The sequence below is a fragment of the Ochotona curzoniae genome, unplaced genomic scaffold (genome assembly GCF_017591425.1).
Source record: "Ochotona curzoniae isolate NIBS_2020 unplaced genomic scaffold, NIBS_Ocur_1.0 contig_2321, whole genome shotgun sequence".
NCBI classification, from domain to species: Eukaryota; Metazoa; Chordata; class Mammalia; order Lagomorpha; family Ochotonidae; genus Ochotona; species Ochotona curzoniae.
Window position 1 is genome coordinate 7,196,981 of NW_024465421.1, and position 12,530 is coordinate 7,209,510.

General features: G+C 58.0%; 1 protein-coding gene across 1 annotated transcript; it reads right to left on the reverse strand.

Annotated features, from left to right (window-relative positions):
* Positions 1–6,029: 6,029 nt before the first annotated feature.
* Positions 6,030–9,237, reverse strand: TRIM56 (tripartite motif containing 56). Its single transcript, XM_040972875.1, has 3 exons — positions 9,172–9,237; positions 8,462–8,565; positions 6,030–8,364 (listed from the first exon to the last, which is right to left on the reverse strand). Exon 3 carries the CDS (start codon positions 8,361–8,363, stop codon positions 6,066–6,068), a length of 2,298 nt encoding a protein of 765 aa, XP_040828809.1. The 5' UTR covers position 8,364; positions 8,462–8,565; positions 9,172–9,237; the 3' UTR covers positions 6,030–6,065.
* Positions 9,238–12,530: the final 3,293 nt, after the last annotated feature.

The following is a 12,530-nucleotide window of genomic DNA, read 5'->3' on the forward strand; positions in this document are numbered from 1 at the left end:
GGAGGGGGTCCAGCAAGAGCTAAGAGGCCAAAGTCAGGAGCCTGGACCTCAGTCCAGGTCTCCCCAACTCGCTGGGTCATCACTGCTGCCTCCTGCCATCATCAGCAGAAAGCTGGAGTCAGCTTGAGCCTGCACCTGGTTCCCGCCCCTTCCAACCTCTCCCAGGCCTCCTGTCTGCCCCAGGCCTCCACCAACCCTTGTTCTCCAACCGTTGGAAAGAAGCCAGGCCTCACAGGAGCAAATGGCTTCCCTGGATGGCCTGAGGCACTGCCCCCGCCAGGGTGTGGAGAAGTTGACCCAGGTTGGCCCCAGCCGGCTGGCCTTGGCCTCTGACCAGCGACGTGCCTGGCTACTGGGCATCTCGCACGTGTTACCCAAGTCTGACCTCACTGTCCCTGGCCTCAGACCCAGGTGATGGTGGTGACTCCGCCAGTCACCAACCACAGACCTGCTTAAGCCAGGAGGAGGCAGAAAGTGCAGGTTGGAGGCAGGTGTCCAGAGGGGAGGGAGCTGTATCTGTTGACCACCAGGGAGCCTGGAATCCCATTGGGGTCTCCCACACCCTGAGCCAACATCTGCCAACCTCCCATGGTACAGTGTCAGGACCCTGGAATCCACAGTGGATCCAGGGCTAGAGCCCTGGAGTGCGCATGTCCCAGGCAGTAGCTGAATGCGCTGCACCTCCGGGACCTGCTGATGGACTCTCTTCCCTAGTGGGGTCCTGGTGGGTGGAGAGCTGTTTATCTGAGCTGGCCCTTGAGCACAAACAAGCCTAGCAAGTCCCATTCCCAGCCCCCAGGAGCGGAGAAGGACGCTGTGACCATCTGGGCCCAGCCTGTGACGCATCCCGCCTTCCGTGGAGGGTAGGCGGAGTGGCTGTGTCTCTCAGGCTGGGAGGCCAGCCTGACCTGGGGGAGAGAGAGAGAGAGGCTTGTGCCCACAGCTCTTCCCCCCCCGAAGGCCAGCGTGCTGCTGGGCACAGCGAAGAGCAGAGTGAGAGGGAGGACGTGCGGCCACACGGCTGGGAACATGAGGCCCTCGTGGGTCTGGCCGCAGAGGCGGGCGCCCCGCCTGGGGCTCAGAGCTGGGAACAGGCTGTTCTCCCACAGTGGCCGCTCACATGGACTGCGGCCGGCTCCACGGCCACCCAGCCCCCTCTTGCATGCTGAGTCACACTCCCCGGGGCGCGTTTGAGAGGCACCCGGGTCCAAAGGCGGCTGAGTCATCACATGATGAATTGTGGAATTCTTGCTCAGGCTGTCACCACCGTGGCCGAGGGCGCTGCATACTGGCCAAGCTGTTCAAAGCATCTGTCCTTGGCTGTGCTCTCCCCGCCCCACCAACCCACCCTGCCCTGCTCCGTGGAGAGGGAGGCCAAGATGGCAGTGGGGCGCATTACATGGCACTTACAGGCCTCCTGGGATAGGCCGGGGACCTGAAGTGCTTCCACGGTGAGGAGGCTCAAATTTCAGGCTGTTCCGTTCACTCTCTTTTTACAAACCAGACCAAGTCAGAGGCAGGCGGGTATGTGGGCTGGACTGGGCAGCTGTTGGATGCTGGAAATGGAAGAATTGGCATGAGCCAAGCCGTAGTTGGATTTAAACCCCCAACCAAGCTTTCCCTGGCCTCAGTTTTACCATTTGTAAAATCAGGGCCAGGGGAGGGGTGTTGTGGCAGGGCCTGGGAGTGATTTTGTCCGACCTGGAGGCCACCAGCCAAGGCCTTCTGCGTCCTCCAGTTCAGAAGCACTCAAACAGGACAGGGAGGATGCTACTTGAAAGAGCCCAGGCCAGGGGAGTGGGCTGGGCTCGGATGATCCCACAACCATTCAAGCAGGAGCTGCCTGCACACAGAGGCTGACAGAGACCAAAGTGGTGGGCACAGCCCCTGGCCGGCCCCCAAGCCCACTGCTGCTCACAACCTTCCATGCTGCACACAGACTGACACACCTGCTGGTGGCATCATGATCGCCCCCGCCCCACTGTCCTGCAGGAGGAAGTGGCTCCTGCTCAGATCACAGACATGAGGCCAGGTGCTTTCGCTCCTGTCCCTGAGAAACCTGCGGGGCCATCTCAGTGGCCACAGAGCTTCGGTTCCCACAGCCCAGCAAGCCTCAGTGTTGAGGGCACACCTCCCCCACAAACCTCTTGGAGAAAAGGCAGGGGGTTTTCCAAAGAGCTTTATTCAAAGATCCAGAGGACAGATGCAAAACACCAGAACCACAGTCACAGCTCACCGGCCTTCCCCATGGCAACCGGCAGTAGGGGGCTGGGCTGAGGCCACCGCCATGCAGGCACGAGGGCGCCGGGGGCCTGATTCCACTCTGTTGGCTGCCTGCTCAGGCTCTCGGAGAGGAGCTGGCTGTCCCCGTACCTCCCTCCTAGCATCACTCTGCCCAGGCTGCCCGCCAGCTGCCAGCTCCCTGGTCCCCAAGATCAGCCTTCAACGTGAGGTCTTCCCTGCCCTTCTGATAGCCCTTGGATCGCTGGTCCCCAGCAACCTTTTTGTTTTGGCTCCTGTCCCAACCCACTTCATTCAGATGAGCCAGCTGAGTAGGCTGTACTTGCTCCCCCGCAGCCGTGTGACCTAGTGTCTCAAGCCTGCATGTGAACTTGGTTTTTCTTCTGCAAACAACTTCTATCTCACATGAGGTATAGGATGGCTCTCGCTCCCAGCTGGCTTGCTGGGGAGATGTACATCCAATCTTACTTGGATTGGATCAAGACCTCACCACTTGGTCTGACTTCTGCCTCTGGAATTTTCTCTCTGTAGATTTGGGTTGGGACAACACAGATACAGCGGTAATATTAAGACAAGAGTGAGAAGAGAGCTATTCCCTCCCAAGACGTATTTCTCTAGACTATGCAAAAATCGGCCCAAGCTTGCCGATTTTATTTCTTTTTTTTTATTTTTCTAAGATGCCTAGGGCTCTTGGTCCTTAGTTAGGCGCCTGGCTCCCAGCTGGCCTCCAAGGTTGGCGTTGAATCCTGGCAAGTAGGCCCTTGGTCCCTGCTGCCGCCACGGTCACATACAATGACCTGGCTTGGGGTTCCTGCAGGCAGCTGCTGCAAAACGAAGCCGGACAATGTCCTGAAAACAAGGACCCTGTCGGGAAGCTGCATCTACCTCGCAGAGCACACAATCCAGCGGAAATCCTTTCTATCCAACCCCTCGCTTTCCAACCCACTGGATTCAACCCTGCAAGGCTGTCCCGCAGGGTATTATCACTCCCATCTTACTGGGTCACAAGCAGTAAGGCCCGGCGTGGTTACAGTCTAAGAATGAGACGGCACAGCCAGCAAGTGACAGAGCCAGCATGCAGCCCAGCTCTTGGTCACCTCCTTCTTGTCCCGTTTTCTCCAGCACAATGACAGAAGGACATTGTCTGTTCCCATCCACCCCACCCCGGCAGCATTCTCTATCAGTCCCTGTCCAATCAGGTAGGGGCTAGCTACAGGGTCTACAACAGGCCAGGTTCCTTAACACTGTGGCTTAATTCGGAACATTTTCTGTCCGTGCTGGGTAGCAGTCTGAGGTCATGGTTAATAGGTTGATTTGATACCACCCTTCCTACCTACTTTGTCCACATCACCAGGGTGCTGGACCTTCCCACCCTGGTAATAAAGAATACTTAGGATTTCCTTCCAGTTCCCAATACCTCCTGGGAAGCCACCAGTTTCCTTCACCCTCAAAAACCTCTTGCTGGCCCCAGAGACACCTGCCCTCTGAAGGTCTCCAACCCCCACTTTGATTCCTGCCTGGGCTCCAGGTGACTGGAGCCAGCTCCCCAGCCAGGCCCTCTATCCCTGGTTCCTATGTAGTTCTGAGGAGCTGCTGCCCCAATCCAATGGTGCATGGCCCCTAGAGACCCTGTTTCTCCCAGCCATCACCTTCCCACTCAACCCCTCCATATATCCCAATTTCATTGCTTTTAGGAGCCTTTGCAGGGGGGGGGGGCAACTGGTAGACCCCGGCCACATTGCCACAAGCTTATACTTTGGACTGCTTGGTTAGCTGGGCCCACAGCAACTGAGGTGGAAAGAATCAGACCACCGTCTCCTCCCTCCCTAGATATCAATGCCAGGTCCCAGGCTCAGAGGAGGCTCTGTGCCTACTAATACTCCTAGCTCTCCAAGCCAACAAAGTTTGGCAGAACTTTCCCTGGGTGACCAGTTGTTCCAAAATCCTCATGTGTCCCCATGCCTTTTGGGATTCTGTTAAAATTCTACCACTGCAGCACCCCCAGCTCTAAGGAGGCACCTGCTCAGCTAGGACTCCCTGCCTCGGCTAATCCTCTACCCCCATTCCGTCTCATCTCTCAAAGGATGGTGTCATCCGTGCTAATGGACACATTAGTTGTCAGATCCAATAGCAATTCCTATACAGGTGTATTTTCCTGAAAGTCAATATTCGAATGTGTGCGCCATGCCCTGGAGCATATTCACTTAAGTACAAATGTGCCTGTTTGAAGCAAAAACACACAAGAAACTCACCAAAGACCCAGCCTCCCCAGGTCGGCTGTTTACCAACCCGGAAACTACTTCCCCGTGCCGCGAGCCACACATACTTTCACCCTATTATCATACTGTGATCGCAGTCCCAGATTCTTTTTCTTTCTTGACTTATGATTACGTCACAAAACTATTTCTTCTGACTAGTCCTCAGAGCTGTCCCGTGGTGCAGAGCCAGCAGCCCATGCTTCCGACAGACCACAGTCTATTATCTGCCACCCTCCCACAGGCAGTTCCAGTTAAAGACTTGCAATACCCCCACATGGCCACAGATGTCTCCAGGCAAGCATTTTTTTGTTGTGTGTGTGTGTGTGTGTGTGTTTTGGGAGGGGGAAGAGAGTGATTTTTCCCAGAATATATTCCCCAAAGTGAGATAACACATTCCTACATTTTTCTGATGCTCGTCAAGGATTGGCTAACTCCCCTGGCTCACACATCACTACAGGGGGCATCCTCAGGGGCCAGCAAGAGGCCTGCCTGGGACCCTGACTCAGTGGGACTCAACTGTCTCCACCTCCAATGCCAACCAATATGTTCAACGTCATTTCTCTCATCATTAAAAAAAAAAAATGTTCCTTCTGCTTTGTTGTACGCACCTATCCTTGCTTGTCCTCATCAATTTCATCCACCTGGATGCTGACAGCGTCCCTTGCCAGTTCCATAAACAAGGGAAAGGTCTCCCACCATGAGAAGGCCTTCTCCCCACCCCATGCCCTACCCTCACCTGCACTTGACCAAAATCTGCTTCCCGCGAACACTCCACCTTGTTCACGGACCCAATGTTGAGATTCCATTTGTGCTTCCCTCTGACCCATTGCTGCCACCACTACGGGAAGGGCCGGTGGTAGTGGTCTCAGCCCAGCTCCGCCCACCCCCAACCTGGGGTCCTGGGGGGGCGGTCCCTTCACCTCCCCACATAGCTTGACTAAGCCAAGGTCAACCTTTCTCAGAAGGAATGTTGCTGAAAAATGGAGAGAGGAAGTATAAACTTCCAGGATATATATATATATATATAAATGTTCCCTCGTGGAGCTCAGATACCCCCAGACTGGCTTGGAGGGCTCCCCCTTCTATGATACTCAGAACTCCAGCTCTGCCAGGTTAGGCTTCCTGGAAGCCCACTTCTTTGGAGGTCATAGATGTCAGCCTCTGTGCGCACCTCAAATCACCCTTGGGCATCACAGGGGGGCAAATGAGGCCATCAGTTGCTGTGCCCAAATCTCCAGCCCTCTTCCTGAGAGTGGCTGGCTCCCAGCTTGTCCGGCACTCCTGGGGCTCCCCTCTGCCTAGCTCCCCAATACCCTGCCTCAGCTACTCATCAGTAACAGGGAATGGGACAACAGAAATCAGAACACGCGGATCCATTCCAGAAGCCTAAACCAGGCAGCAGGTGGCACTCACGCTGAAAATCGCCCTCCTCGCCACCGCCAGGATGGTCCCTGTCCCCATACCCCAGAGGAAGGCAGGCCTTAGACACTGCCAGCCCCTTCACTGCAGGACCAAGCCCCGCCCCCACCCCTTCCCCACCCCCTCCTGCCCTGACCCCCAACCCCTTCAACTGTCGGTGGCACGGATCCTAAAGACATGGATGGTCCCATTACTAAGGGACACGACCAGGTACCTGCCGTCCACCATGGTGGTCACGCGGGGCTTTTCCAGGCCATGGTAGGCTGTCAGGAAATCCCCAAGAAGGGAACCCTTGGGGTCCAGAATCACCACCTTGTTGATCTCCCGCAGGGTCAGGAAGATGTACCCCTTCTTGTCCACGGTCAGGGACCCCGGCTGGCAGCCGTGCAAGCCTGGCCCCCGGTATTCCCCGAGCACCTGGCCCAGCCCGTCGCACACCACCACGCTGTTTTGCTGCCAATCGGATCCCACAAAATTGCCCTGGGGGCTGGCGGTCAGGAACACGAGTGCTCGCTGGCCGCGGCAGGCCCTGCCACCAGGGATGAACCGAGTGGCCAGGCTGCCCTCCATGTTGTACACTTCCACATAGCCCGCCACGCTGACCGCCACCCGGTCCCCGCTGGGCAACGCAGCCACAGCGTGGCTGGCCTGGGAATGGCTCAGCGCCCGGCGCCACTGCACCTCACCCTCGGAGTTGATGAGATAGAGCCGTGCACCGGCTGAGAAGGCCACAGCCCCCTGCTGAAGGGCAGCCACACTGCACGGGGAGCATCCTTCGGGCACGGGCACGGCCCCCTTGTAGTCACCGTTGAGGGAGAAGCGCTTGAGAGCTCTGTTCTGCTCATCGGCCACCAGGATCTCCCGCTGGCCGAAGGGGCAGAGGCCAGTGATCCGAGGTGACCGCCTGTCCCCAGGCATGCGCGTGGGGAAGCTGCAGAAGAAGATGGGCCTGGGCAGGAGGCCAGAGCCTTCCAGGTTGGGGCCCGGGGCGGGGCTGGGCTCACGGGAAATGGACTTGAGCCTGCCCTTGAACTTCCTCTTCTTGTTGGCCTTGGCGTCCCTCTCTGCAGGGGCTCCCCTGTCTTCTTGGGGAGACGGGGTTCTGTCCTCCTTGGGAGTCACCTGGGTTTTCTGGGGCTGCGACACCTGGGCCGTGCCTTCTTTGGGAGCCTGGGCAGCCCCGTCTTCTGCGGTTTCATGAGGGGTGTCTTTCTTTGGGCACTGAGCCTCAGGTTCACCCTGGCTCCGACTCTTGGGGGCTTCACCTCCTCCCTGGGTGGCAGTGGCGCTGGCAGCACCTGCTCTCTCTCTGTTGTCTTCCTCCTTGGGCCTCAGTTCCTCGAAGGAGAGTTGAAGCAGGTGGCAGTTCTTGTCCAGGAGCCCAGGGTGGAGGTCCAGCCGGGGCAGCAGGCACAGGACTGGCCCGGGGGTGCAGGGACGATCCTGTAGGTGCCGGAGCCGCTGGGCAATAGCCCCTTCCAAAGACAGGATCTCGGCCTCGCGGCCCAGGCTGAGCACCCGGCGGGCAAAGGCGGCAGCTGCCTTGGCCACCTGCTCCCGGCCCTCGAGCTCTGCCAGCCTCTCCCAGGACGCCTCTTCTGCCGCCTCCACATGGGCCCGCAGCTGCCCGAGCACCTCCTGCTTCTGGGACAGAAGGGCCCGGAGGACTCCCTCGGCCGCCTCCTCCACCTGCAGCCCCACTCTGGCCGCCTGCTCCCGCAGCCGGGCCAGTGCGTCCTTCTCTGCAGTACGGGCAACCTCCAGCTCCGCCAGGTTTCTGTCCACGCCTGCTAGCAGCTCCTCCAGACCCGGCCTGCGGGCGCGCACCGCCTCGGCCAGAGGCAGGCAGGGGTGGTCCAGGTGGGGGTCTAGCCGGCACTCTCGGCACAGCAGCTGCGAGCAGGGCTGGCACAGGAAGCGCAGGGCCTCGCCAGGGTGCTGGGGGCACTGTGCAGCCTGGCGCTCCCGGGCCTCCTCATCATACCAGCCCGCCCTGTAGCCCACCAGGTCCACCACACGGTGCGAGTGGGTCTGGCGGGTGCAGCGGTGGCCGTCGGCACAGGCCTGGCACAGGTCGTCAGCACAGTCAAGGCACCGGGCCGTGGCTGGGCCCCCAGTGCTGGTGCCCCCCACCAGGGGACAGAGGGCACAGGCAGGCTTCCCCGCATGCAGGTCTCCCCTGGCCTTCACCAGGTCCAGGAGCCCATTGACAAAGAAATTGGTCTTGAAGGCAGCCACGCCAGCAGGCGGCACAGGCACCGACTCGCGGCACTCAGGGCAACGGATGTGGCCACTGTCAGCCAGCTGTGCCAGGCACTGCTGGCAGTAGGTGTGCAGGCAGGGCAGCGTCTTGGGCACCTGTAGCTGCTCCAGGCAGATTTTGCAGGCCAGGAAGTCGCTGTTCAGGGCCTCCAGCAGGGAGGGCGCGGAGCCCTGGGAGACCATGCTGCAGGCAGAGAGGGGCCAAGGTCAGGGCCAGAGGAGGGCTTTTACCCACCCTGCTGCGTGCACTGTGGGCGAGTCCCCAAGGCCTGGGGCCTTACCTGCCTGGCCAGGAAGCTCCTCTTGGTCTGCTGGGATTCTGGGCCACTTGTTCTTGCCCTAAGGAGGCAGGCAGGTGCAATAAATGCTGCCCGGTGAGTGGGGCCTGGGAAGAAGGGCAAGGCTGAGATAAGACCCTCTCCCAACTCCACCTTGGAACACCAGCAACTCAACAGGGAGCCTTCACCGTGGAAACAAGACCCTGGGGCCCTGATGGTTTGTTCGGCGGGGGGGGGTGGCTAGGGTGCCAGAGCACCAGGGTGCAAGATGCAGGCAGGAGAAACACAGGTGGGGCCTGCCTGGACCCGGGCTTCTGAGATTAGGGGACCCCACTTCCTGTCCTGACTTTTCCTGAAAAGCTGCAAAGCAGAGGGAAAGCTGGGGAACAGACCCCACCCCAGCCCTTGTTGGTGAGCACATTCCAGGGAACAGAGAGGGTGGGGCAGCCAGCAAGGCCAACCGTCTGGTGGCACCTCCTCCTCTCCCGGGCTGGGAGGGTGGCTCAGAGGGCTTGGGAGGGGTGGTGTTCTTAGGGGTGCCCCTGATGGCAGGTTTGGGGGAGTAGGGAGCTGAGCGCTGCTTCCAGGCCCTCCTTCTCTCGCTTTCTTCCGGGTCTCTCGTTTCTCTCTTCCCTCCCTTCCTCTTTCTCTCTGTCCATCTCCTTTCTTCTCTTCCCTCCCCTCCCTCGCATCCCCTTCCCTCACGTGCCTACCCACGGCACTGGGACTCCAGGAGCGCGGTGGACCCCGAGGCCCAGACCCCGCTGGCGGCCGCCGGGAGCCTGCGCGAGAAACAAAACTGAAACTAATGGTACCTGTGGTGCAACTTCCGTCCCCGGCCCGGGACAGCGACTGGCCGCCGCTGGCCCCGCCCTCCTCCGCACCCTGCAGCCGCCAGCCCTGCGGGGCTCTGGGGTGGAATGCGCCCTCCTGGGCTGCCTGCTGGGCGACGTGGGGCGCACCCAGAGTCGCCCCAGGACTCCTCCGGAGGATTTGTGGGCTGGAAGAAATGGGAGAGTCAGGGTCAGGTCCCGCTGTGGCGCGGACGCCCCTTGCAGGCGAGTGGGACCTTTTTACTGAGTACAGGAGAAGTTTATGGGAACCTCTTCAGGGGCCTGGGAGGAGGAGGATCCAGAGGTTTGGGATTCTAGGGTGTGCTGGGCTCGGGAGTAACAGTGTGTGGGGTCCCCCACTCCCCAACCAGGGGACTGTGTGAAGGGGATCCCCGAGGAACAACAGAGGAGGCTGATCCTGAACTTGAACTCCAGCGTTCATTCGTTTGAAAGGCAGAATTACACGGAGGGACAACAAGGGAGTCGAAGAAGGTTTTCCGTCTGCTGGTTCACTCCCCAAACAGCCGCTAGGGATGCGGCTGGTCCAGGCTAATGCCAAAGCAGGGCACTCCATCCTGGTCTCCCAAGTTTGTGACAGGGGCCCGGGTACTTGGGCCGTGCTCAGCTGCCTTCCGAGGAGCGACTGCGGGGAGCTGGGCCCATCACCTCTCCCATAGAGGAAGAAGTCATTGCACGTGACAGCCTAACCCACCAAGCCACAGGGCTGGCTGTCAGCACAGGTCATAAATCTTAAACTACTAACACAACAAGGATAAAGTAAAGCAATGTAAAATATTCCTGGAGTAGGCACAGGCCTCCCATATGGCCACCGGTTCTAATCCTGGTTGCTCCACTTTTTTTCTTTTCTTTTCTTTTTTTTTTTTTTTTTTAAAGATTTATTTATTGTTACCTGAAAGGCAGGTTTACAGAGAGAGAGACAGAAAGATGTTCCATCTTCTGGATCACTCCCCACGCAACCACAGTGGCCAGAGTTGAGCTGACCTGAAGCCAGGAGCCAGGAGCTTCTTCTAGGTCTCCCATGCAGGTGCAGGGTCCCAAGGCTTTGGGTCGTCCCCAACTGCTTTCCCAGGCCACAGGCAGGGAGCTGAATGGGAAGTGGAGCAGCTGGGACACAAACCAGTGCCTATAAGGGATCCTGGGCATGCAAGGTGAGGATTTAGCCACTGAGCCATTGCTCTAGGCCCGGAAGCTCCGCCTTCAATCCAGTTCCCTACTAAGGCACCTGGGAAAGCAGCAGAGGATGGCCCAAATCCTTGGACCCCTTGCACCCACGCGGGAGACCCAGAAGAAGCTCCTGGCTTTAGACAGAACAAGCTCTGCCTGTGACAGACATTTGCAGAGTCTCTCTCTCTCTCTCTCTCTCTCTCTCTCTCTCTCTCTCTCTCTCTTATCTATCTTTCTCGTTCTGCTTTTCAAATAAATCAATCAATCTAGAAAAAAAAATGCAGGGGCCTGATTGCAACCAGGTTTTGGATTTTTTTCCCATGTCTTTCCTCGAGTCTCTGTCTGAATGGAGATTTTGCCTGCTGAATCGCCAGTGTCTGAGACATCTGTCTGTGTCATTTGAGTTGCTGGCGAGAGTCAGGTGGATTCCTGAGAGGCCCTGGCTGGGGACCAGGCACCTGCACTGGGGCCCCAGCTGGCCCAACGGGACCAACATGGAGTCACTCACGCCAAGTGTGCTGCCTGCCTGTCCTGGGGAACGCTACAAGGAGGGAGGCGGCTCCCCAGCTGCGGCCGGCTGTTCCTGGAAGAGCAGAGCCCAACTCGCCTGGGCCCGCTGCAGCCCAGCACCCTGTCCTCCAGGAATCCTGTCCCCTTGTCCCTGCCCTGCAAAGCCTGCTCTTCTGTCCCTGCCCCCACAGGAATCCTCATTCTCTCTGCCCAGACTTGTAAAAACCAGTTTGTTCAGTGTTGAAACCTACAGTCGCTTTGGTCCTGGACACCACATTTTCTGTGTTTCAATGCATTCTTCACACTTAATAGTGTGTGTGTTTTTGGAAACATTTATTTGAAAGGCAGCGTGAGTGAGCGAGAGAGAGAAGGATCCTTCATTTATTGGCTCATTTTCCCAAACACACACAGCAGCCAGGCTGAAGCCCAGGAGCCAGGGGCTTCTTTCCAGCTCTGCCCCGTGGGTGTAGGGGCCCGAGAACTTGGACCATCTTCTGCTGTTTTTCCAGGTTATAAGCAAAGGAGCTGGCTCAAAAGTGGAGCAGCCGGGACTCGAACCATTACCTGTATGGGATGTCAGTGCCATAGGTGGAAGATTAGCCTTCTGCATGGCAGAGCCACCTCATAAAGTCAATCTATTAAAAATTTGAATCAAGCTTCTTAAATTGTTTTTTGACTTTTTATTGGAAAGGCAGAATCAAAGAGAGAGGAGAGGCAGAGACAGGTCTTCCAGCTGTTGGTTCACTTCCCAATGGCCACAACAGCTGGAACTTGGCCAGTCCAAGGCCAGGAGCCAGGAATTTCCTCTGGGTCTCCCATGTGGGTGCAGGAACCCAAGCACTTGAGCCATCCTCTGCTGCTTTCCCAGACCACAAGCAAGAAGCAGATAGGAATTGGAGCAGCCAAGACTAGAACTGGTGCCCATATGGGATGCCGGCACGACAGGCAGTGGCTTTACCCGCTACACCATGGTGCCAGCCCTGAGCCCTCTGGATCTTTGTGGGTTCTGCACTCCTGGACTCAGTCTCCTTCAGGTGGGGAGCACGGTGCAGCTGTGTTCACCCTGACTGTGCAGACTTCTCATCTTGCTGTCACTTCCTGAACAACTCCGTCTAATAACCGTTTTTGCCACGTTGCCCTTGGCTGGAGCCCCAGGTTGTCCAGCAGTGACTGGGTGGAGTTGGGGAGGACACGTGTGCATCCCTAGGTTAGCATGTATCAGGGACTCGAGGGTCACAGGGGGGAACCCCACGGGTGCCCCGAATCAGTCCCATAGAGAATCCGGGGACCCCTGAGTGTGTGGCTACTGGGTTGGGAGTGTCGGTTGCTCTATTCTCGCCTAGTCATGCCTGCGATTTAAGATCTACCAGCTTTGCTCATGGCCAGCCTTGTGGCCCTGTGGGTTTCCTTAAGCTGTTGCTTGTAAAGGGCATTCCCTCCTGGAGTGATGACAGTTTGAATCCTGGTTGTACCATTTCTGATCCAGCTCCCTGCAAATGCACCTAGGACAGTAGAGGCTTAATCTACTATGCCACGGTGCCAGC

Coding starts and splice junctions, on each gene's coding strand:
- TRIM56 (XM_040972875.1), bottom strand. CDS start 8,363: ATGGTCTCCCAGGGCTCCGCGCCCTCCCTGCTGGAGGCCCTGAACAGC.